The sequence below is a fragment of the Mustela putorius genome, unplaced genomic scaffold (assembly GCF_011764305.1).
Source record: "Mustela putorius furo isolate JIRA1106 unplaced genomic scaffold, ASM1176430v1.1 tig00003987_pilon_pilon_pilon, whole genome shotgun sequence".
Lineage (NCBI taxonomy): Eukaryota > Metazoa > Chordata > Mammalia > Carnivora > Mustelidae > Mustela > Mustela putorius.
Genome location: NW_025422126.1, coordinates 3,914,995 through 3,940,449, shown reverse-complemented (window position 1 = coordinate 3,940,449; position 25,455 = coordinate 3,914,995). Strand labels below are relative to the sequence as shown.

At 36.6% G+C, this 25,455-nt stretch overlaps 1 protein-coding gene across 4 annotated transcripts in view; it reads left to right on the top strand.

Annotated features, from left to right (window-relative positions):
• FCHSD2 (FCH and double SH3 domains 2) overlaps window positions 1-25,455 on the top strand; it is a 295,400-nt gene that overhangs the window by 128,782 nt on the left and 141,163 nt on the right. For 3 of the 4 annotated variants that reach the window (XM_045071387.1, XM_045071388.1, XM_004768108.3), the window contains exons 4-5: window positions 3,134-3,210; window positions 15,511-15,655. In XM_045071387.1, coding sequence (XP_044927322.1) covers window positions 3,134-3,210; window positions 15,511-15,655 — 222 coding nt within the window. Of the gene's footprint in view, window positions 1-3,129; window positions 3,211-15,510; window positions 15,656-25,455 lie in introns of those variants that run through there. The other variant, XM_045071389.1, reaches the window with a different exon arrangement.

The following is a 25,455-nucleotide window of genomic DNA, read 5'->3' as shown; positions in this document are numbered from 1 at the left end:
TTATGTTATATACTAATTATTCCTCTCCACATATTATGAGTTCCTTTCATTTATTTGAACCTGCACAATAATTAATATGCAGTACCTTGTAGGTATGAAACAAATTTCTGGTACTTTTGGTTTTCATTGCTTTGGAGTATCCACACATATGTTTTCTTCCAATAGTGGAAATGCTCAAATCTGACTGTAATTTTACAAAGGAACCCATTTATTATATTAAAACCACGTGGTCATAATCTTAGACATGTAGTACTTTTTTTTTCTCTCCTGAGGCGTGAGGAACCAGAGAAATTTTGATTTAGAGATTTCTAACTCAGAATGGCAAAAACACAAAAGGAGTGGGTATTATACATTTGAAATAGAATAATGTATGTGGCATTTATTTGTGCAGTCACTGAACATTATTAGGATCAACAAAATGAACAAAATGCTAGCTTCTTTGCTATAGCCTGGAGACATTGTGATTTAAAAAAAAAAGGATAAGATGCCTACTTGATGAAGTTTATAATCCGTAAACGCACGAAATATATTTAAACCAGACAGTAACAACATAATAAGGATTGTGAATAAGTTGGGGTAGTATGAAAGAGTAACTGGGTGGAGGTGAGCTACTTTGTATACAATGATTAGAAAAAGCCTCTTTTAGAAAGACATAAAGACCAGAAGGATAAGGTGGTGCCTAGTTGTGATCACTAAATCTTGTTTCTCTCTGAAAGGAATCAGAGCCAGAAAACTTGGCTTATTGCATATTTGGAATAGAAACTGTAGAAGAAAACAGAAACTATCAAGGTCTGTTGGGATCATTATGTGGTAGCCAACTGGGAGGGACGCCTTACCACAGAATCGAAAGAATAGTGACTGCAATAAATTGAAACACACCCATTATTTAAAATATATGAGTTCATAATGTTACTGTAAAAGTCTATTGTTCACCTTTGGGCAAAACTGGACAACCAAATATTTATCTTGCCTTTCTTTTAAGAACTGTACCTCAGGATAATCAAATAATTCAGGAAAAGTAGCTCTTTAAAAAATGATTCCTGCTAATAAATGCAGAAACAAGAATAAACTATTCTATTTTGATGAAATTTTTTAGGAAATAATTTTTTTCACATTTTCCTATATATGGTTTTGAATATTTTGTGTTAAGAAATTTAAAAATCAGCTTAAAGGCAGGGTGGTGAGAGTTCAGCAGGTAGGAATGGGCAATATGGGAAGATATTTCACACAAACAGCAGTATGAAGAATGTACAAAGATGATAAAGTGCTGTACATTTTCAGGGAAATCTTTGTGATAGGGCTTCCCAAAGTACAAGGTGTGTAATTGGAACTATTGTGCATATGCAGTTGTATGTGAGTCCTCAGAATACACAGTGCCTTGCAATAGTGAAACCAAACTATTGTCAAGTTCGGGAGGAACTAGAGATCCAAAGGAGCTTCTCTATAGTTCCTGCTACCCTTTGGGTTCATTGAAATAATGATAAATAGAAGCATTCAACAATGGTTTTAATTCTCCATCATTAAGGATGAATACCCAACTTTTGTATCAACATGGATGGGTCTGGAGGAGATTATGCTGAGTGAAGTAAGTCAAGCAGAGAAAATCAGTTATCATATGGTTTCATTTACTTGTGGAGCTTAAGGAATAACATTGAGGACATTAGGAGAAGGAAAGGAAAAGTGAATTGGTGGAAATTGGAGGGGGAGATGAACCATGAGAAACTGTGGATTCTGAGAAACAAACAGGATTTTGGAGGGGAGGGCAGTGGGGGAGATGGGTGAGCCTGGTGGTGGGTATTAAGGAGGGCACGTACTGCATGGAGCACTGGGTGTGGGGCATAAACAACGAATCTTGGAACACTGAAAAAATTAAATAAAAAAAACAAAAAACAAAAAAAGTGGTTTTGATTCAACAATGGATTTAATGCCAGTTGTTGGCAGTAGACCTTAGTAGAAGGGTGCCATGTGGAGAGTGCAGCATTGATTTTACTTGGGCAGTCTCTGCTTAAAGTAGGCAGTCTGTTAATGTGACTGTTCTTCATTTCAGCATTTTATTTATTCAGTTTGAAGTTGCATGTAGAGATGAGGGTTCTAAAGTATATGATTTTTTTTTAAAGATTTTATTTATTTATTTGACAGAGATCACAAGTAGGCAGGGTCAGGCAGAGAGAGAGGAGGAAGCAGGCTCCCTGCTGAGCAGAGAGCCCGATGCAGGGCTCGATCCCAGGACCCTGAGATCATGACCCGAGCCGAAGGCAGCAGCCCAAACCACTGAGCCACGCAGGCGCCCCATAAAGTATATGATTTCTAATCCAGTACATTGGACTCTGTTAGGGTATTAGGGTACCGCATATGTTTCCATCTAAAAGTAGTACATTCTATGTTCAGAGTGAGAAGTTTAACCTCATTTACCAATACAAGAGTCTTTTCTGTCCAAATCCTGATATCTAGTGTACTTATTGTAGATAAATATTGTTTTTTGCACATTCATTTTGTATGGATAACAAGTATATGTTTCTTTGTAGAATTTCTTTGTAAAACTGATTTCTTTATTTGAAGTGATTTGTGCCATGGTATTATTTAAAAAGAAAAAAAATCCTTAAAACCTGTCTTGAATTAAAATGACTAATATGGAATAGCTAGCACCAAGGTATGTTCATTAATTTTACATGTAAACGTGTATCTGCCCCAAACTGAAAGCATTGTTACCTTTCATGATATATGAGAGTTTGGATTTAGAAATGTGGTACACGCCACAGCAGAAGAATGATGGGAAATTGAGATGTTAAGCTGTGTAATCAGAGCTCTGAGGAGGTGGACAGATGTGTTCCCTGTGATATTCCAGAAGTAGTTTGTTTTTATGGCAGTCAGGTAGTTTTGTGAAGTGAAAAGCATATAAACTAAGTTTCAGGTTTTTCAGCCCTATACTCACCCTTTCCAAAAATGGAGACAAGAGAGGACTGTGACAATATTGAGCCAGGTTTCAATGTTCTACCATTTATCATTGGTCCTTCTGAATTAAATTTACAATTGAAAAGATGAGATTTGCCAGGTAATGTATTTTAAGGAAAAGCGCTTCTTTTATGGCAAAGTACTTATTTTATAAAATATGTGTATATATGTATTTTAACAGGGTATCCAGAAGTTGGCTAGTCAGTATCTGAAGAGAGATTGGCCTGGAATAAAAGCTGATGATCGGAATGATTACAGGTAACCTATTAAATAGATCTTGCTCATTTTCTCCAAAAATGGTTTCATGCAGAGCCATGTCACTTACAGATAATATAGACTTCAGTGTTTTAAACAATTGCTTTTCTTTGCTATGTTTTTAGACAGAATTTCAAAATTATCAGAAAATGTTAATGTTCTATAACATATGTAAATAATATGTATAAAATAGTTTTCTTATGTATTAAGCCAAGTTGTGTTTTGTTTAATTGATTAATAACCACATATGGAATTTAAAGAAGGTAGTTGACAACGGAACGCAAATTGTTTCTTCAGTGACCTACAGACTAAACACATTAATGCAACAATAATGAAAAACAAAATTTTAGCATTCTGTCCTGTTTTTTAGTTCTGAAATTCTAAATTTGGAGAGTTGGAACTTTGTGAGCCTAGGGAAAAGAGATTCTAATTTTTACACACATAAACATACACACAGAACAGGGTATCCAGAAATTGGCTAGTCAATATTCTACATACAAATTTTAAAGAAGGTAGATGACAGTGGAATATAAATTGTGTCCTCAATGACCTCAGATATGTCTAAAATATTTATAATTTTGTTTAGGATTTGATGTCTTTTTTTTTTTAAGTTAATTTGAAAGTGTTTATTAGCTTTTATCCTCAAGACTGTCCTTAGTATTAAGAGAACCAGAACTCAAAGACAAGATTTCAGAGCTTGCAGTTAATATTAATGCCCATGATACAAAAGCAGAGAGAAACCAGGATAATTAAGAATTCAGTATTCAAGTGTATGGCTTGGAATCTGAATATGAAATCATGTTGCTGGATTGTCAGCAAAGACTGACATCATCAGGTAAATTCTTAACAAAGTTATATAACTGAAAGATGAAGAAGAAACTACAATAGTTCCTCACAGTTATCAGGACTGACTGAACACGTGGAAGGCAGCATGATGCGCTTTAAGGAATAGATTTGTATAATTGCAATATAGACTAATAGAGCAAAACAGGAAACTAAACAAAACTAGAGATTTTCTTGTGGACTTTGCAGTATCTTGGAAATTAAGATAAAAGGGAAAGAGGGAAGAGTTAAAATTGTAACCAAAAGAGACAAGTAGAGCAAAAACCCTGAATGAGAGAAAGAATGTTAAATAGTTCAATATTGCTAGCACAAAGAAAGCCAGACCAAGGAAGAAGATTGCTAGCTTGAGAATAAAGAAGGACTCTAGTTTTTAGTTAGGCTATATTCTAAGTTTGTTTGAAATTCAGGATTAAGGTTACCAAAGAAGTAAGGATAGAAAGGCTCTGCTCCCTCAATAGCTTATACAGCCTTATTTCTAAAAGTATGTTAAGCCAACTTTTAGTAAATATTTACTAAATACCAGACATCATGTTAGGAATTTCAAGTTATCTTGTGATTATCAAAACAACCCTGTGGGGTACATATATTTATAGTCATCGTCCTTTTATACATTAGGAAACTAAGTCTTGAGTTATACACCTTATTACTGAAGGTCACACTGCTGTTTAACAGTCATTGATTCATTCTTTATTCATGAGATGGATGTGAAATATCTACTACATGCTAGCTGTTAAGTACATTTTAGGAGCAGAGAGCCTGTGAGGTGTGTGCCTGTCTTTATGGAACTTATAGGAGATAGCTACTATAAATAGTTGTGGTATTGGGTTAGGAGTGGAGCGGTGCATTAGGACTGTAGAGGAAAGGCTTAAAGGCTTCTGAGTCTTAAAGAATGTATAGGAGTTTGCTAGGGTTTGGCTAAAGGAATTCTGGGAGAAGTAACGCCTTAAAGTCATGGATGCCTGAGAAAATATGGATCTAAGATAACCTAGGAGTTTGCCTGGCTGGTATGATGTATAGGGGTTGGAGGGTGACAGGAGAGGTGGACCTAGAGGATACATAGGCATCGCGAAGGACTTCGCATATCAGAGTTTCTTTTCTTATTCAAAAGATAATGGAAGCACTGAAAAATTTCCACAAGAGGAAAACATGTTTAGCTTCACTTTTCATAGTATGAAGGTAGATTACAGAGATGTGAAGAGGGGCGCCTGGGTAGTTCAGTGGGTTAAGCCTCTGCCTTTGGCTCAGGTCATGATCTCAAGGTCCTGGGATTGAGCCTAGCCCCATACTGGGCTCTCTGCTCAGTGGGGAACCTGCTTCTCCCAGCCCCCCACCACCTGCCTCTGTGCCTACTTGTGATCTTTGTCTGTCAAATAAATAAAATCTTTAAAAAAGAGAGAGAGAAGTGAAGCATTTGGAAAGGATAAAATTGTAGGAATTTAATTTCTCATCATCTCTTATTCGAACAATGAAAATTAGCAGTAGAAATTAGGTTGTGGTGCAGATTTCAGTCCTATTTAGGAAATGGAAGTTAGAGGACTTAGAGTTAATTTGGCACAATTTTGTTTTTTGTGTCAAATTTGTTCTGAGACAAGTATAAACAGTTTTCTATAACTATCAGACTAGAATGTAGTTTTCTCAGTATGTAAAATAGTTCTTGGAACATGGAATGCGCTTGGTAAATATTTACTGAATGAAGAATGAAGTAGAGGGAGGGAGAGAAAGGACTATAGAATGACCTGAGGTTTGGTTTTTGTTGTTGTTGTCATTTTTAATTTTAATTTAATTTTATTTAAATTCAGTTAATTAATGTACAGTATATTATTAGTTTCGGAAGTAGAGTTCAGTGATTCATCAGCTTCATGTAACACGCAGTGCTCATTACATCATGTGCCCTCCTTAATGCCTATCAACCGTTACCCTGTCCCCCCCAACCTCCCCTCAGCAACCTTCAGTTTGTTTCCTGTAGTTAAGAGTCTCCTATGATTTGTCTCCCTGGTTATTTTGTTTACCTTATTTTTCCTGCCCTTCTCCTGTGATCCTGTTTTATTTCTTAAATTCCACACATAAGTGAAATCATATAATTGGCTTTCTCTTATTGACATATTTTGCTTAGCATAATACCCTCTAGTTCCTTCCATGTCATCTCAAATGGTAAGATTTCTTTTTTTTTGATGACTGAGTCCCCCACCCCCAGCGACCCCTAGGGTTTTTTGGTTTGTTTGTTTGTTTGTTTGTTGTTGTTGTTGTTTTAAAGGTTTTATTTATTTATCCATTTGTTGGAGAGAGAACTCAAGCAGGCAGAGCGGCAGGCAGAGGCAGAGAGAGAAGCAGGCTCCCCACTGAGCAAGGAGCTCGATGCGGGACTCGATCCCAGGACACTGGGATCACGACGGGAGCTGAAGGGAGCCGCTTAACCAGCTGAGCCACCTAGGTGTCCCAGACCCCTAGGTTTTTAAATTTAGGTAGCTGAGAGGATGATGGTGGCCTTGTGGAAAAAGGTAATAGAACAATCAGGATCAAGGGTAAGAATGGCAATTGCCAATTTTTTTGTTTATTAGGAGTTTATTTTAGTTCTAGTCATTTTAAACTTCTCTTAACTTTTTTTGTATTTATATTTGTATTTGTATTTTAAAAATTCTTATCAAACTAATACATGTGCCACAGAATACAGCCTCATCCTCTTTCCCAGGCCTCTCATTCTCTTTCCCAGGCCTCTCATTCACACTGCTGTTCCCTTAGGGTAAGTGCTGGTAAAAGCATATGGTCTTTTCTTCCATCTCTCCTGTGTGACACATATGTGAACATAAACAGTTTTGTTCTTCTTAACAGAATGGAATTTTTGTATACATAGGTTTCTATATTCCCCCCACCTACTCCTCCCATACACACACACTTAGGAAGTCTGTTTAGACATCCTTTCATACGTTCAGATCCCTGGTTCTTTTAAATGTTTGTGCTAGTGTTATAGTATGTTTAGACTGTAAACATTTTTTGATTGGTAGTTATTCAGTTTATTACTATTACAAATAATGCTGCAGTAGATAACTCATGTATTTATACTGCATGTATTTATATCTTTGTGCACTATGAAAGTATATCTATGGGGTAAAATTCTTTTTTTTTTTTTGATAAATTCTTAAAGTGGGAAATACTGGGTTCAAGGGTTTATGCATTTAAAAGGTCGACATTGTAAATTATTAACTCTCTATCAATGTATTTACAATAATTTACAAAAATTATTATTATTCACAAACTCTCTATCAATGTATTTTACATTTCTTTTACTGGATTAGAATTTTTATTTTTTACCAAAAGAGCATGTGATTAATCTTTTAAAATACTTGTCAGTTTGATGAAACATGAGCTGTTTAATGACATTAAATCAACCCCATTTGCCTTAAAACTAGACAACTGTGACCTTACTTTCTCTTGAACTTTTTCTTTTTTTTTTTAAGTGTTTTAGGGCAGGTTTTCAGCTGTCTTAGTCTGTTCAAGCTGTTACAACAGAATACCACAGACTGGATGGCTTATAAGTAACAAATTTATTTCTCATTGTTCTGGAAGCTGCAAGTCCAAGACCAGGATGCCAGCATGGGTTCTGGGGAAGTCTCTCTTCTGAGTTACAGGATTCCCAGTTTCTAGCATGTTCTTAAATGGTGAAAGGGGTTTGGGAACTCTATGGGGTCTCTTTTTAAAAGGGCACTAATCTGCTGTATGACCTAATCACCTCCCTAAAGCCTCACCTCCTGATACCATATTATCTGTGAAGGTTTTCACAGATGATGAATTTTGGGAGAATACAGACATTTAGACCATAGCAAGTCCTTTCTTATATAAGTGTTTCTCAAAGTTCCCTCAGCTCTCTAGTAACTGTTCAAAGTAATCTTATCTGTCTTAATTCCTGTCTTTAAATATTGCCTATAAACTAGTAATGATTGTATGTTTTTATTAACTTTTCAGCTTGGGTACCAAAAAGTCAACTGCCTCCAAGTTTGCCTTTTTTCTAGATCTCATCCAGTCTTAGGAATGTTAAACAAACGGCAGCTTCTCCGCCTATTATCTCTCCCTTTCATAATTTCCTTAACTACAATGCCACCAACTACCCTGTGTCTTTGGAAAATGGGCCTATTGTCACTCTCCTGCTTGAAAATCACCTGTGTTTCTTCTTGCCAATGGATGAAATTTAAGTTTGCTTCTTTGTTTGTTTACTTATTAAATTTTGTTAGAGAGCATAAGTCGGGGTGGGGAGGGTAGAGGGAAAGGGAGAGAGAGAATCTTAAGCAGGCTCCACGCTGTGCTTGCTCTCAGTCTCATGACCCTGAGATCATGACCTGAGCTGAAATCAAGAGTTGGACACTTAACTGACTGAGCCACCTAAGTACCTTCCCCAAAATATTTTTAAATAGTATTCAAAGCCATAAAGAAAGATGACCCCAAATTACCTTTCTCTCCTCATCTGTGGCCATTTCTCCTTTTCTTATCCTCAGTTCCCTAACCTTTGGACACCTCAAGCTGTGGTTGTATTGCAGTTCTTACCATACCTTGACTAGACTGAGATCAGTCATCCTCCCTGCCATCCTGTTACCTACACTTAGGATATTCTCCGTTCTCATTAGCAAGAACAGGACTACATGAACACTTACTTATTAGACATTATATTTTCTCCTTGTTATCAGTTACTGCTTAAATTAATCTTAAATTTTGAGCTTATATACCACATTTTCTAGAATCTTCCTGATGTATAGTTTTACATTTTCAAGCCTTGGGAAAATGTATGGTTTTGTTAAATTTTTTTAAATTTTTTATTTTGAAATAGTTGTAGATTCATATGCAATTATAAAAACTAATACCGAGAGCCCTCTTACACTCTTCACCTAGTTCTCCCAGTGGTGATATCTTACGTAATTGTAATACAGTGTTGCAACCAGGAAACTTACATTGATAGAATCCACCAATCTAATTCAGAATTCACTCATTTGGGTGTGTGCACTCATTTGGGTGTGTGCATATTAAATTCTGTGGGGTTTTATCACATTTGTAGATTTGTGTGACTACCACCACAGTCAAAGTGATTTGTTTGGTTCGTTTCTTAATTACGATTCTTCCTAGTAAAGTGTTCTCTGTTTTCCACTGTGACATCTATATGGGAGTCATACCAGAATGATTTTAGGTGGTATATGGATGAACATTTTTTTAATTTTACTAGTTGCAACTTAATTATTATGGCAAATGTCCTTTGTTTTTCAGTTAGCGTATGAAATTATAAAGTACCATTTTAATTTAAAAGGTGAGTCATCTTGGGGTGCCTGGGTGGCTCAGTGGGTTAAGCCTCTGCCTTCGGCTCTGGTCATGATCTCAGGGTCCTGGGATCAAGCCCCACATCGGGCCACCTGCTCAGCAGGGAGCCTGCTTACCCTCCCCACCACGCCTGCCTCTCTGCCAACTTGTGATCTCTTTGTCAAATAAATAAATAAAATCTTAAAAAAAAAACAACAATAACAAAAGGTAAGTCATCTTCATAAAAAAAAGATAAGAAAATAATAGCACAGGAGATATTGAGGTTGAGGCAAAAATCATGTTAGACGTATACACAATGGACTTAAGATACACAAAGCTTGGTACCTTTATTAGAGTGAAGAGACCCTTCTTTTTTGTTAGCATTATTGCTGGGACCAAGAACAATCTTAAGTGAGCAGCAGAGTAGAAGTTTGGGAGTCCTGGTTCACATCTAGGCCGTGTCATTCCCACCTCTCTTTCCACCACTAACTATGTATTGAATGCCTACTCTGCCAGACCCTTTTCTAGGTGCGGAAGATGCAAGAGTAAATAAAATAAAGTTTCTGCTGTATGGAGCCTACATTCTAGTGAGAGGAGACAAGACAATAAACATATGAAAAATTAAACATTATGTATCGGTGATAAGGAAAGTGAGCATAGTAAGGAGAACACAGTGTCATGGGAAGTGGTGGCATTGCATTGGTTGTATTTTTTTTTTAAGATTTTATTTATTTCTTAGAGATCACAAGTAGGCAGAAAGGCAGGCAGAGAGAGAGGGGGAAGCAGGCTCCCCACTGAGCAGAGAGCTTGATGCAGGGCTCGATCCCAGGACCCTGGGATCATGACCTGAGCCGAAGGCAGAGGCTTTAACCCACTGAGCCACCCCGGCACCCCTGTATTGGCTATATTGTGTAAAGCATAGACTTTAGGGAAACAGGAGCAAAAGCAGAGAGGTTGTTTAGGAGGCTGTTTCCATAATCCAAGCACAAGATACTGTTTCCCAAACCAGAAGACAATGCCCATATGGTCCCAATATGGTTACCAATCTCCCGACTTCTGCAGACAGTACCCAGATTCCATTATATTTTTAAAGTCTACTGAACAGGATGTGGGATGTGAGAGAAAAAGGAAAAATTAAGGATGACTTCAGGGCTTCTGGCTTACGCATCTAGAAGGTTTGAATAGCTATCAACGAGATGGAATCAATTGACAACAAATTTTAGGGAGATTGGAAAATTGGTTTTGGGCATTATAGTTTTAAAATGCCTACTAAATGTCCAAGTTTGATATGTTCAATAGGCAATTGGAGGTTAGTAAAGATGTTTGGGATGGAAATAAAAATTCAGGACCAGTTAGTATATTGACATTATTTAAAGCCATGAACCTTAATGAGCATATCTAAAGCACGTGTGTTGTTAGAGAAGCGGGGCCTGGGGACTAACTTCAGGGACACTCTAGCATTTACAGTACAATGAGATAAAGAGGAATCAGCAAACGAGACTAAAGAATGACTAGTGAGATAGGAGTAGACCAAGAAAGAGTGACGTCTTCGAAGCTGAGGAAAGAAAGCATTTCAAGGATAATCTAGGTCAGTTCTGCTGATAAATTGAATAATAGGACCAAAGCTTCAACTGACTATTGGGTTAGGCATAAGGAGATATTTTATGACCTACAGGCTATGGCCTTATTTAAATTAAATCCAGAGAAACCAGGAGTGGGGCTCCTGGGTGGCTCATTTGGTTAAATGTCCAACTCTTGATTTCAGCTCAGGCCCTGATCTCAGGGTTATGAGATCAAGCCCCTCATGGGCTTGGTATTAGGCATGGAGCCTGTTTAAGATTCTTTCTCTCTCTCTCTCCACCCCCCCAATCTGGCCAACCCACCATTCTACCCCCACCCCTCCTCCTGCCCCTGTGCACACACACACATTCTCTCTCTCAAAAATAAAAAAATAAGAGAGAGAGAGGGGCCAGGAGCAGAGGAATTAAAATAGTAATTTCAGATAGTGTTTTCTAGGAGTTTTGCTGTGAAAGGGAGCAGGCATTGGAATGGAATAGTAGCTGGAGAGAGATGGAAGGTTGATGGAGGGTTTTTGGTTTTTTTATTTTTTTAGAATGGAGACATATAGCATATTTAGAGATCCTTCCAGTGGAGCGGGAAAGTAGATGTTGTAGGAGAGAGCACAATTCCTGGATTGCTATTCTTGGGTGAGTTATAGAATGTAGCCTAAATGTGAAGGGCTGCCTTCAGAGCACAGGTAGCTTAGCCAAGTAAAAGGAGAGATGACAGAATGCATGGGCGCAGAAGTAGGAAGATTGGTAGCTCTGGTGGGACCATATGGGCATTGTCTTCTGGTAGCTTCATTATCAGCTGAAAGTATAGTCATGTTAGAGATTTGAGATGAGAGGAAAAGGTAGGAAGTAATTGTGTAGAAGACTGAGAGAGTAAGAGGATTTAGGGGAATATAGTAGAATTGCTGGGTAGCACTAAGCGGTTACTAGAATTTTATTAGACATCAATTTAAATTGAGACCAAGGCCACATGATTATAGTTTTCTTCAGTAGTGTTCTGCTGCACAGAGTTTGGTATAAGCAGAATTTTTGATTTAACCAAGGTTGAAATTTGTACATTAGAATGATGAAAAGAGAAGGGCCAGGGTCATAAGGGTATATACGTAGGGAGTCACTGTAATGGTGGATCATGAAACTTAGGCTGGATAAGGAGCTCAGAAGGGAAATTATAAGGGGGGTAAGAGACAGTGGGGAAGGGGAGTAGAATTGAATGGATGTGGGTTCTGATAGAGCTTGAATATTGTTGGAGTAGAATCCTAAAGGGAATGAGTGAAAACAAAGTGTTGGTCAGGGATTAGATGGTTAATTTGGGATTACAGGAGAGGATGTGGTTACTGGTAATGGCAAAGTCTAGGTTATGACCATAAGCTATTTCCTGGTGAATAGCCTTAGGAAAATTCTACAACCTCTCCAAGTCCTACTTTTCTCCTCTGAAAAATGAGGATAATGCCTATTTTACAAAGTTGACATGAGGATTAAATAATATAAATGCAAAGACACATGGCATAGTGTCTAGCATATGATAGATTCTTAAAATTTTTCATATTTCATAATTTTGAACCTCATTTTGCCTGACCTGAGCAGAACAGCAAAATACCATATATGCTTATTACCTTGTGCTTCAAAATCATATATGAAGCCTAATGAAGTTTAAAAAGATTTATAAATCACTCTATACCCATTATTATTTTTCTTTACTTAGAATGAAAAACACTACCATTGCAGCTATCACTATTATGTTAAGAAGCACTTATATTTCTATTATAATTCTGCTTTTGTTACTATTTATGCATTTAAAAGAATCTGTGCAAAGGGTTTTCACATCATTTGCATTTATTGTCAAAATAGCCCTGTGAGGTATGTGGTGCTGGTATTTTTGTTATTTTCTTCATTTCCCAGTAGAGGAAATGAAAGTATAGTGAAGTATCCTACATATGATTATATTGGTTGAACTAGAACTTGAGCCCAGGTCTTCTGATTAACTGGTAACTGAATTCTGTTCCTTTTAAGGTATGTCATTACTGGGGATATGTTTGCTTGCTATAGATCTGCTAATCCCTGAAGTTTTCTTTTTAAACTCTGTAAGGAAAGGATTTTTCTTTTTACTGCATGATCCTCATACCTTTTTTTTTTTTTAAGATTTTATTTATTTATTTGACAGAGACCACAAGTATGCAGAGAGTCAGGCAGAAATAGAGAGGAGGAAGCAGACTCCCTGCCGAGCAGAGAGCCCAATGTGGGGCTCAGTCCCAGGACCCTGAGATCATGACCTGAGCCGAATGCAGAGGCTTAACCCACTGAGCCACCCAGGCGCCCCTGATCCTTATACTTTTATATGCATTTATTTTTTCATGCAACACATACTTACTATAACCTTTCTAAATGTTAGGTCGTGTGTTTAGGCCCTAGATATATGGTAGTGAGAAAGACATGTACCCATACTTTCAGGAAATTTTCACTATGGTGAAAAGGACAGACATTAACTAATAATTACATAAAAATATGTATAATTGAAAAATGCCAGAGCCATGTAAATGAATAACAGAGAAGGACTTTATTGAGCCTGTGGGTTGGGTTCATGGTGATCATGAAAGACTTCTCTAAGGAAGTTATAATTAACCTGAGTTTTGAAGGATGAACAGCAGTCAACTAGGCAAAGGAGTAATGGGAAGAGGGTGCTACCTAAGGGGAGAGCCTAGATGAAGGGATCTTTCCTTCTTTCTGTCCTTCTTACCCTCCTTCCTTCCTATCACAATTCAAACTGGTTCTTTCTCATTTTCATTATGATTTTAAAATATATTTTAAGCATAAATTAATAGTTACAAAGCATAGAACTGAACTTTTTGCATTTTCTTAGAAAATCCGTTATTTGGACTGCTTAGGAGGGTGTGTGGTGAGTTTACATCCTAGGTTCCATCAGTTGTCATGCAGTAAGGCCATTGAAAACATTTATTTTGCTGTTCTTCCCCCCCCCCCCAGTTTTATTGAAAAAAAAAAAAAGGATATACATTACTCTATAAGTTTAAGGTGTACAGTGTGATAATTTGATTTACATATATTGTGAAATGGTTACCACAGTAGGTTTAGTTAACGTCCGTCATCTCAGATTGATTTTGCTTTTATGCTGGCACAACACACTGAATCTTTTTTCCAAAAAGAATGTGATATACGTCGCTTAAATAAATGAATATTTCCATCTAAACTGATTCATTTGGTGTATTACAAGAACCAGTTCATTACATAAACTAATCATTTCCTTGGTTGAAAAATATAGTTACAAGGGTTTTTCTTAGTTCTAAATAGGATGGGGACTCAGGCAATTTTTTTTTTCTTATTTTTACACTGTCATCCATTTCATCCATTGACCTACTGCCAGTAGCACTTATGTAACACAAGATATCTTCTATAGCAGTCTATAGTAGAAAATCCACGTGGCACAAGAAGAAAATCTCAAGAGATTAATGTTATAATCTACCAGTATTTCATTTTTTTTTACCAGTATTTCATTTTTTAAAACAAAATACCATCCATTCTTATGATAAGTTACGAAATATGTTTAACTAGTCTAGGTGCATATAGACCAGACTATGGTATTTAGCAAAGTAGAAGAGAAGCTTTGAAAAGATATTGGCAACAAAAAGCAAAGGATGCATAATTCTTTGACTTTATAGAGAGATTGCTCAGCACATTTATCAAGCAAAGGTGATGGGACTTGCTTGGAATGATTCCAAGCCACAATGTGATGCTGGCTAAGCATTATTAAAACACAGAAACAGATGTAGAGCAATGATACCATAGGCTTCTCAAGCACATAAGACATTGTTAATGATTTTTTTCCACCCCGTCAGTTTATGGAAGAAAGTAATATGTTGTGGTTGAAAGAGAATGTACTTTAAAGGTACCTAGCCTTCATCTATATCTCAGTACGACCACACACCACACTCTTCTTTGATCTACAGTGATTCTCCACATCTTTCTGAGCCTCAGTTACCCATCTCTAAAATTACAAAAGCGTCTTTTAGAAAAGTTTGTTAAGATTTTATTTATTTACTTTTGAGAGAGTGCGGGGCAGGGGCTGGGCAAAGGGAGAGGGAGAGAGACTCTCAAGCAGACTCTGTGCTGAGTGCAGAGCCTAACTCAAGACTTGATCCCATGACTCTGAGATCACGACCTGAACCAAAACCAAGAGTTGGACACTTAACTGACTGTGCCACCCAGGCACCCCAGGAAAATATCTAAATGAAATAATGAAACTTGATATTCAGGGTGATGACCCTGAGACAGTGAACTGGCTGGACAGTCTGAATTATTCACTAATTTTAATAGTGTCAGCTTTGTCTGGGATTGTAATCCTTGTTTCACTTTAATGCAGTATCAAGAATAGCTGATGAATCAAGATAGCCCATTGCAGAGCCCTTGAGGAATAAAGTATATGTAGCATTTCTACCTGTATATGTTAAAAATATTCCTGCCTATAAAGCAGTATAAATACACTTTCAGATATAAAGAAATCATCCATTCTGTTTCACAGTGCTAGCCAGTGAGCATAAGGTTAGCCAACTTTTTTTTCTTTTTCCCTGCCTAATACTTTTCTGTCCCTCTTTGAATTTAGGAGCATGTATCCTGTTTGGAAGTCTTTTCTTGAGGGAACAATGCAGGTAGCCCAGTCTCGGATCAATATATGTGAAAACTATAAAAACTTCATTTCTGAGCCTGCAAGGACAGTGAGAAGCTTAAAAGAACAGCAACTAAAAAGGGTATTGTTTCTATTCTTTTCTTATATGCATTATTAATATCTCAGTGCTCCATTTGTGATCTGCAAGATTATATTAAATTGTACTTTAACACCTTGAGCTTTTCTATATGGTCACAAATATTTTTTATTTCAACATGTTACTAGGATTTTGTTGATTTCATCATATTCTTTCTAACTACTGTATTTTATTAACTGGCAAAAGTGAATGTAATTTGGATCAACATTCTGAAAGCTCAGTAAATGCTTCTTTTAAATACCACTTTTCACCCTAAGTAAATAGATTTACTTAGTTTCACAATATTGGTATTGTTTGGTGTATGTTAAAGTAGTTACAATGTTATTAATCCTACTTTGTCTTAGTTTTCACTTGAGCCATTTTGTATGCTAATTTAAAAGAAGTTGACACATTTTGACCAAATATAGAAAATTTATTACCAAAAGTGTTGTGCTCTAAAGTTTAATTATATAGGTTACAAAGAAGTAAAGTTTTCAAATAGATATATTTCTTTGTTTATACAGAAGTTAAAAATTCAAAGAAAAAAGTCACTATTTATTAAATGTGATTTTTATGAAAAGCTTGCTATTAAAAATAGTTGATTGAATTGTGTCCTCTTGTGGAAATGGAGTTACAGAAACAGATTATCATGATGCCTAATAAGTAATTAATTTTTTTATGGGACCTTTAAATACTTTAGAAAATATTAAAGTAACCATTTACGGAAATAGTATTTTAGAAGCCATCAGTTTTAAAATTCTAATTGTTATTTGGATTTTCAGAATTGTAAAAAAACTAATTTTGCTTATTTGTCTAAGATGACTTTAGCAGCATAAAATCAGTATGTTAAATGTATATTGTATATATATAAAATTTTCATCTCTTTCAAGCGTTTGTGTAATATCACTTGGTCTTAACATTTGCATAAGAATGCCTTTGTTTTACCTTTGCTCAAAATTACCTCTTTCTAAACAAACATGGTACATAAACTACATGACCACTGACCAAACAGTGCTTTTGAGTTGGAAGAAAATATACTATATGTCTAGGTATGTAAATATCTATCCCTGTATGCAGAGAGAGGGTAGAAGGTAGAGGCAGAGAATTAATGCTAGCATAATTACTAACTGGGAGGAAATACTATGTGTCATATAGCTAGTGCAGTCACCAAATTTAACTGAATTACTGGAAAGTTCTAATTTTATTAATATAAGAATATTTTGGGGGCACCTGGGTGACTCAGTGGGTTAAGCCTCTGCCTTTGGCTCAGGTCATGATCTCAGTGTTCTGGGATCAAGCCCCACATCGGGCTCTCTGCTCAGCAGGGAGCCTACTTCCCCCCCCCACCCCCACCTGCCTCTCTTCCTACTTGTGATCTGTCAAATAAATAAATAAAAATCTTTTTTTAAAAAAAGATTTTATTTATTTATTTGCCAGAGACAGAGGGAAAGAGAGCGAGCACAGGCAGACAAAGAGGCAGGCAGAGGCAGAGGGAGAAGCAGGCTCCCTGCCGAGCAAGGAGCCTGATGTGGGACTCAATCCTAGGACCCTGGGATCATGACCCAAGCCAAAGGCAGCTGCTTAACCAACTGAGCCACCCAGGCGTCCCAATAAATAAAAATCTTAAAAAAAAATATTTTGAAAAAGTTTACCCTTACGCTTTTCTCTTACATTGGTAGAATAGTGTCTGCCCTGAATTTAACTAGCATTCTGGGGCAAATGATGTTTGGTGGGGTTTGACAAGTTTTCTTATCTGTGAATTAATTTGTTTTATATTATATCTGAGAAAAATGGTGCTGTGTTCCATCTAGACGTTAAGTACATATTGGTCATACCCATTAGAAATCTGAGATTACAGATGACAGCCCTACTTCCAACTAGCTTTAAGCCAAGAAAATAATGTATTAGCTTGTATAACTGAAAATGCCAGGGGTGGATCCAGGTGCTCAAATGATGGTATTAGAATTCAGTCTTTCTTCTCATCCATTAAGTGTGCTTCATTCTTTAGCAAATGCTTCATTCTTTAGCAACTCTTAACATGGTGGCCCCCAAAATGCAAGATTTATGAGTCTTACAGCAGGCAATCGTACATTTTCCATTTTCCTAAAAGTTCCAATAAAACTACCCAAATTGAGGCTGATTGGCCTATCTTGGGTCACAGGCTTTCCCCCAAGTCAGGGGTTAAGTCCTCATTGCAAACGATATATACTAAAAAGCTGGTAAGATGATTTTCCAAAAGAAAATTGAGATGGGTTTCCAAAGGAAAACAAGGGAAACAGAGACAAAGCAAGTAGAGATAAGTAACTGCTACAGTTGATTTTTCCAATTGTACCTCCCAAGGTTTACCACAGATTAACTCCATAGGATAAATAGACCATCAGTTCTTTCTCTTTTATTTCTCTAAATTTCCGCCATTTTTTTGCCTTCTTTTGAATCAATCTTATATTTTTTATTTCCTCTTTTTTTCCTCAACTTTAGTGTGATAAAAGCAGTTGACATGAGATCTACTCTCTTAACAGGTTTTTAAGTGTGTGATACAGTAGTGTTATCTATAGCCACAATGTTATACAGCTAATCTTGAACTTACTCATTCTGTATATCTGAAATTTTGGTAGGTTAGCAGTTCTCTCTTTCTCTTCCTCCAGCCCCTGCTGACCACAACTTACTCTTTGCTTACATGAGTTTGATACTTTATGTAAGTGGCATCATGCAATATTTTTCCCTTTGTGACTGGCTTATTTCATTTAGTGTAATGTCTTACAGGGTCATCTGTGTTGTATGTGGTAGCATTTCATTCTTTTTTAAGATCAAATAATATTCCATTATGTGTACATGCTACATTTTATATACATTCTTGCATTGATCAACACTTTGGTTGTTTCCTCATTTCTTTCTGCTCTTGAGTCTGAATATTTTCTGCCAATACCTCTCAGTTAATTAATACTCTATTTTGGTGTTTCTAATCTGCTTTTAAAATATCTTTGGAATCTTAGTGTATTTTTCAGTTATAGAATTTTTAATTGAGTTTTTAAAAATAGATTCTGTGGGGCACCTGGGTGGTTCAATTGGTTAAATGTCTGCCTTTAGCTCAGGTCATGATCCCAGGGTCCTGGGATCAAGCCCCCACATTGGGCTCCCTGATCAACAGGGAGGCTGTTTCTCTCTTTGCCCCTCCCCCCCAGTAATGTTCTCACACACTCTCTCCCTCTCAATCTCTCTCTCTCTCTCAAAAATAAATAAATAAATATTTAAGAAAAAAAGATTCTCTGTTTCTGGTGCACCTCCACATGTTTTTCTTTTACCCTCTTGAATATACTATTCCTAATCTCTGTTTCATGATTCCACTGTCTGAATCACTGTAGGCCTTTTTTTTTTTTTTTTTTTATGGTTTACTGTTTTTCTTGGTTTTGGGTTATTGGGGTCAGCTGTTTTAGTATGCCTCACAGTGGTGGACATTTTGGATAAAAATTGTAGAGACTCAAGTGTGCCTGGGTTGCTCAGTGGGTTAAAGCCTCTGTCTTCGGCTCAGGTCATGATTCCAGGGTCCTGGGATCGAGCCCAGCATTGGGCTCTCTGCTCAGCCAGGAGCTTGCTTCCTTCCTCTCTCTCTGCTGCTTCTCTGCCTACTTGTGATCTCTGTCAAATAAATAAATAAAATCTTAAAAAAAAATTATAGAGACTCTGGAAGACATTTTTTATTTCCAAAGAGTTAAGTTTTCTGGCAGGCAGATAGAATACTGTCAGATCACCTTGATCCTGTGAGGGTCTGGTTTAGCTTTTCATGGGGCTGGTCTATTTCACCTTTGTTCTTATTGCCAGGATTTTAACTGTGAGAAAGTGTGGGGTGCCTACCAAAACCCTTCTACTTTGACAAGACGTGCCAACCTTTGTCTTCTCAGCATCGTATCGCTGCTCTGATCCTCTGCTAACTGCTCAGCTCATTAGCCTTTTAGCTACTGTTTTTTACTGGATTTCTTGGCGTTAACACCCATACATGGCCATTTAGAAGTCAACTGAACCGATGACTTGGGGGAAATTGCATACAGATCTTTGGGCTTGCTTTTCTCTGTAGCACCCTTCTTTCCAGATCTTAGCCTCTCAAGTTTCTACTCTTTCATCATCCTTAAACTTCAACCTCTGATTTGCCAGTCTAGTAAGAATGCCTGTTTCTTTGTAACCTGATTCAACAAATAACCTTAGGAGAAAAGTCACCTTAAATATAGAGCTAACCTAGCTGTGCTTCCCTTCTTCCAGACATTACAGTTCCCGTAAGTCCAGTGTGTATCATTGTTCCTTAGTGCTGGTAGTTTTAAACAGTGTCCAAGTTTTACATCCTAGAGGAAGGTAGTCTGAAACAACTTGTTCTGTCATTATCACAACCAAGTTTGACTTAAAGTTTTCCCTCTATAACATTTTGATATTCATGTTCTTTTAAAAACTTTCTCTATTTTGGGGCGCCTGGGTGGCTCAGTGGGTTAAGCCTCTACCTTCGGCTCAGGTCATGATCCCAGGGGCCTGGGATCAAGTCCCGCATGGGGCTCTCTGCTCAGCAGGGAGCCTGCTTCTCCTCATCTCTCTCTCTGTCTGTCTCTCTGCCTATTTGTGATCTCTCTCTCTCTGTCAAATAAATAAATAAAATCTTTTTTAAAAAAAAAACTTTCTCTATTTTGACAGTTTTCTAATACTGGGGGTAAATCCAGGCATATTATAATTATAAAGCATCTGACCATTGTGTAGATTATAATGAGAATTTTATCATGGCTTTTTCTAAATCATTTTCTGTGTGCTAACATCTGCTTATAGAACAAAATGAGCCACTATAGTCTAAGGCATTTGTCATTTTTTAAATTGAGGTATAATTAACATAACATTGTATTAATTTAAGGTGTATAATGTAGTGATTCAATATTTGTATATATGCAAAAGATCACAATAAGTCCAGTTAACATCTATCAGTCTCATAATTAATAACACTTCAGTTCATATTTTTCTCATGTATACTAGAGTTCACATTCCTTTGAAATAGTTGGGATTTACATTAGATAACACTTTAGAGTTTGTAAACTATTACTATATCCATTATAGTCTCATTTGTTTTTCATATGTACTTGTTAGGTATGTAAATATTACTATTTTACAAATGACAAAACCAAGGCTAAAAAATATTAAGGAGACAGTAGCAAATAACAGAGCAGGAACTTGAATACACTACTTCCTAATTCCACATCCGATGTAATTTTTAAAAATGCCTGAACTTTAAGTTTAAATAGAAAATACATACAACCGGGGCACCTGGATGGCTCAGTGGGTTAAGCCGCTGCCTTCGGCTCAGGTCATGATCCCACGGTCCTGGGATTGAGCCCCGCATTGGGCTCTCTGCTTAGCGGGGAGCCTGCTTCCTCCTCTCTCTCTCTGCCTGCCTCTCTGCCTGCTTGTCATCTCTGTCTGTCAAATAAATAAATAAAATCTTAAAAAAAAAAAAAAAGAAAATACATACAACCTCTTTACCTTAGTAGGCTACTTAATTCCTTTACTTCTTTTATCTTCTTAGTTTTTGTAATAGTTGTAATTAATACATTGATCATTTTTTATGATATCCTGTATTCGTTATTCTCTTCCATTTCCTAATTAATTGTTCATGTTTCTGTACAACCTTTATGTTGTTGTTGTAATTTTTATTATTATTTTAAGTAGGCTCCAGTCCCAGCTTAGAGCCCAGTACGGACCAGGAACTCAAAACCCTGAGATCAAGACCTGAGCTGAGATTGAGAGTTGGATGGTTACCCAACTGAGCTACCTAGGCACCTCTATTATTTTTTATTTCTGAATGAATTTTTAATTTATTCTGCTTTTTAAAATCATACCTCTGTTTTTGGACATGACCACTAAGTCTACAATAAAAATTTAACTTTTTTTCTTTGAAGTTATTATCTTTGGATGAGTTTCCAGGACACAACTACTGTTCATAGAACCTACTGGTTTGTACGACTTTAATGTATTGGCTAAAGTTACTTTTACTTTTATTCCCGTCTTTAAATTACTGGCAGATATATCTATCTATACATGATCTGTGTCATGCTCAGGGATCTATTTTTAATTTCTTCACTGGAATTCTAATATCCAAGTTTGTCATCATTTCATATGATCCCTTAGCCTTAGTGTAAACTTGTACATTAATTTCTGTGTTTATCAGTGGTCAGTGTTTATAACTCTTGGGAAAGAGCTGGGCTTATACCACACCAAGTCTTTTTTTTTTTTTAAATATATAATGTATTATGTGTTTCAAGGGTACAGGTCTGTGATTCATCAGTCTTATACAATACAAATTGCTCCCCACAACACATACCCTTCCTGATGTCCATCGCTCAACCCACTATGCCTCCTACCCAGTTCCCCTCCAGCAACCCTCAATTTGTTTCCTGAGATTAAGAGTCTTTATGGTTTGTTTCTCTCTCTGGTTTTGGCTTCTTTCATTTATCCCTCCTTTCCCCTATAATCTTCTGCCTTGTTTCTCAAATTCCACATATCAGTGAGATCATATGATAATTGTCTTTCTCTGATTGACTTACTTTACTTAGTGTAATACCCTATAGTTCCATCCACATCATTGCAAATGGCAAAACTTCATTTTTTTTAAAGATTTTATTTATTTATTTATTTATTTATTTATTTGTCAGAGAGAGAGAGAGAGAGCTAGCACAGGCAGACAGAATAGCAGGCAGAGGCAGAGGGAGAAGCAGGCTCCCTGCTGAGCAAGGAACCTGATGTGGGACTCGATCCTATAACGCTGGGATCATGACCCCAGCTGAAGGCAGCAGCCTAACCAACTGAGCCACCCAGGCATCCCAATACTTCATTTTTGATGGCTGCATAATATTCCATTGTGTGTCTCTGGACCACATCTTCTTTATCCATTAATCTGTCAGTGGACACCTGGGCTCTTTCCATAGTTCAGCTATTATGGACATAGCTGCTATAAATAACTGGAGTGCACCAAGTCTTTTCTTAAGCATTGTTAAGCTTCTTTTTAAGTATATAACTTAGTCTACCCCAGAAAACTGTATTCCTGCAGAAGAAATTTATCTTAAAATTGGAAAGGAAATCCTAGGTAATCTTTTTAGGTACAGGTCTGTGAATCACCGGGTTTACACACTTCACAGCACTGATGACTTTTATTTAATAGATGTTTTTGGTTCAGGCATACCTCAAAAATACTGTGGGTTTGGTTCTAGACCACTACAATAAATCAAATATTGGAATAAACTGAGTCAAATGAATTTTTTAGCTTCCCAGTATAAATAACAGTTAGTTCACACTGTACTATAGACTATTTAGTGTACAATAGCTATGTCTAAAAAAATGTGCATGCCTTAATTTAAATATAGTTCATTGCTTAAAAAATGCTAACCATTATCTGAGTTTTCATGAGTCATAGTTTTATTGCTGATAGAGGATCTTGCCTTGACGTTGATGGCTGCTTATTGAGCAGGGTCGTGGTTGCTGAAGGCTGGGATGGCTGTGGCAGTTTCTTAAAATAAGACAACAATGAAGTTTGCTGAATCCATTGACTCTTCCTTTCACAGATGATTTCTCTGTATTATGTGATGTAATATGTGATGTAACATGTGATACTATTTGATAGTATTTTACCCACAGAACTTCTTTCAAAATTGGAGTCAGTCCTCTCAGACCCTGCCACTGTTTTATCAACTAAATATACTTAATATTCTAAATTCTTTGTTGTCATTTTAACAGTCTTCACCAGGAGTAGAGTCTGTCTCAAGAAACCACTTTCTTTGTTCATGCATAAGAAGCGATCCCCCATCCATTCAAGTTTTATTATGAGGTTGCAGCAATTTAGGCATATCTTTAGGCCCCACTTCTAATTCTACTTCTTTTGCTATTTCCACCACATCTGCAGTTACTTCTTTCACTGAAGTCTTGAACCTTCAATTTATAAAAAATAAAAAATAATAAATAAATGCAGTATCTGTAAAACACAATAAAGCAAAGTACAATAAAATGAGGTATGTCTGTATTTTGCTATGTGAAGACTACTTTTCTTTGACAAAAATCCAGATACTCCGACTTGAAGCAGTTCGTTTGGGAAAACGTGGTCATGGATGTACTGAAGGGTAGGGAAGAATGGATCACAAGAGATTTCTTCGTTGCACACATAGGCTATCTAATATTATTTGACGAATAGTATTTTAGAAACTTATATAAAGAGAAAGAAAAAAGGAAAAGAATCACCCTAAATGTTCTGATGAGATTTTTGAGAAATCTTTTTAAAGATCTGAACTATCATAAAATCCACCTTGACATTGTCACATGTGCAAAAAATAATTTAATTAATAGTATTTTATAGATGAAAATGAATTAAGTAATTCCCTAAGATGTTTGGTTACCCAGTACTAAGAAAGACATCTTATTCTTCAAAGGGTAGGGATATAAGCAGTTGAGTGGCTATGTGTGGATCTGTGCACACATGTGCCTATGGCATTCACTTTGTATGAATATACTGCGATCCTAGCCACATGGTTTGCATCCCCAGGAAAAGTTTTGACCTTCTGTGCTTAGTTTCCTCTCAAAACACTCATTATCAGACCCTTTCAGTGCAGGTAAATCGCCATTGAATTCTTGAGTTTCTCTTCACTGTTCAGTTTTTCTGAGGCCACACTCATTTTAGGTGAACACTTTGGTTATAGAAATCTTACATCTGACTCCTCTTTTAAATAATCCATCTCTGAAACTAATATATGTTAACTAATTGAATTTAAATAAAATTAAAACAAAACAAAACAAAACAAATTTCCATCTCACTTTCCCATTAAACATAGTTGCATTTTTCAGACCGTGCCCCAGTTTTTGGTTCTTAATATCTCATTGAAGCCATGGAACACTTTCTAAGCTCTCCATACCCACAAACACAGCATTACTGGGATGTTTCAGTTTTCTGTGGGAGTGTCAGGTTGTCATGGTATTATTTTTAAATATTTTTTATTTTTATTTTTTTGGTTCTAAAATTTAACTTCTCCTTTAATTTTATTTTTTCAGCGTTCCAAGATTCATTGCTTATGCACCACACCCAATGCTCTATGCAGTATGTGCCCTGCTTAATACCCACCACCAGGCTCACCCAACCCCCCACCCTCCCTCCCCTCCAAAACCCTCAATTTGTTTTCTCAGAGCTCACAGTCTCTCATGCTTCATCTCCCCCTCCAATTTCCCCCAATTCACTTTTCCTTTCCTTCTCCTAATGTCTTCCGTGTTATTCCTTATGCTCCACAAGTGACCTCATATGACAATTGACTCTCTCTGCTTGATTTATTTCACTCAGCATAATCTCCTCCAGACCCATCCATGTTGATACAAAAGTTGTGTCCTCCTTTCTGATGGATGCATAATATTTTTTATTTTTATTCTTTTAAGTATTAAGTGGGGTACGTATTGCATGGAGCACTGGGTGTGGTGCATAAACAAGGAATCCTGGAACACTGAAAAAATAAAATAAAATTTTAAAAAAGTAATCTCTGTGCTCAAGAGCCACATGCTCTACTGACTGAGGCAGCCAGATACCCTTCATGGTATTATTTTTTAAATAAGTGGTTTGTTTATGATAAGGACTATTAAAACTAAAGACAAAGGAAGATTTTTCTGCAAGATAAAAGATTATTATTTTAGTATATCTACACAGCAAAATCTTATTCAGCCACAAAAAGAAATGAATTAATACATGATATAAGATAGATAAACCCTGAACACATTATACTAAGTGAAAGTCTTGGGACATATACGGCCAGATA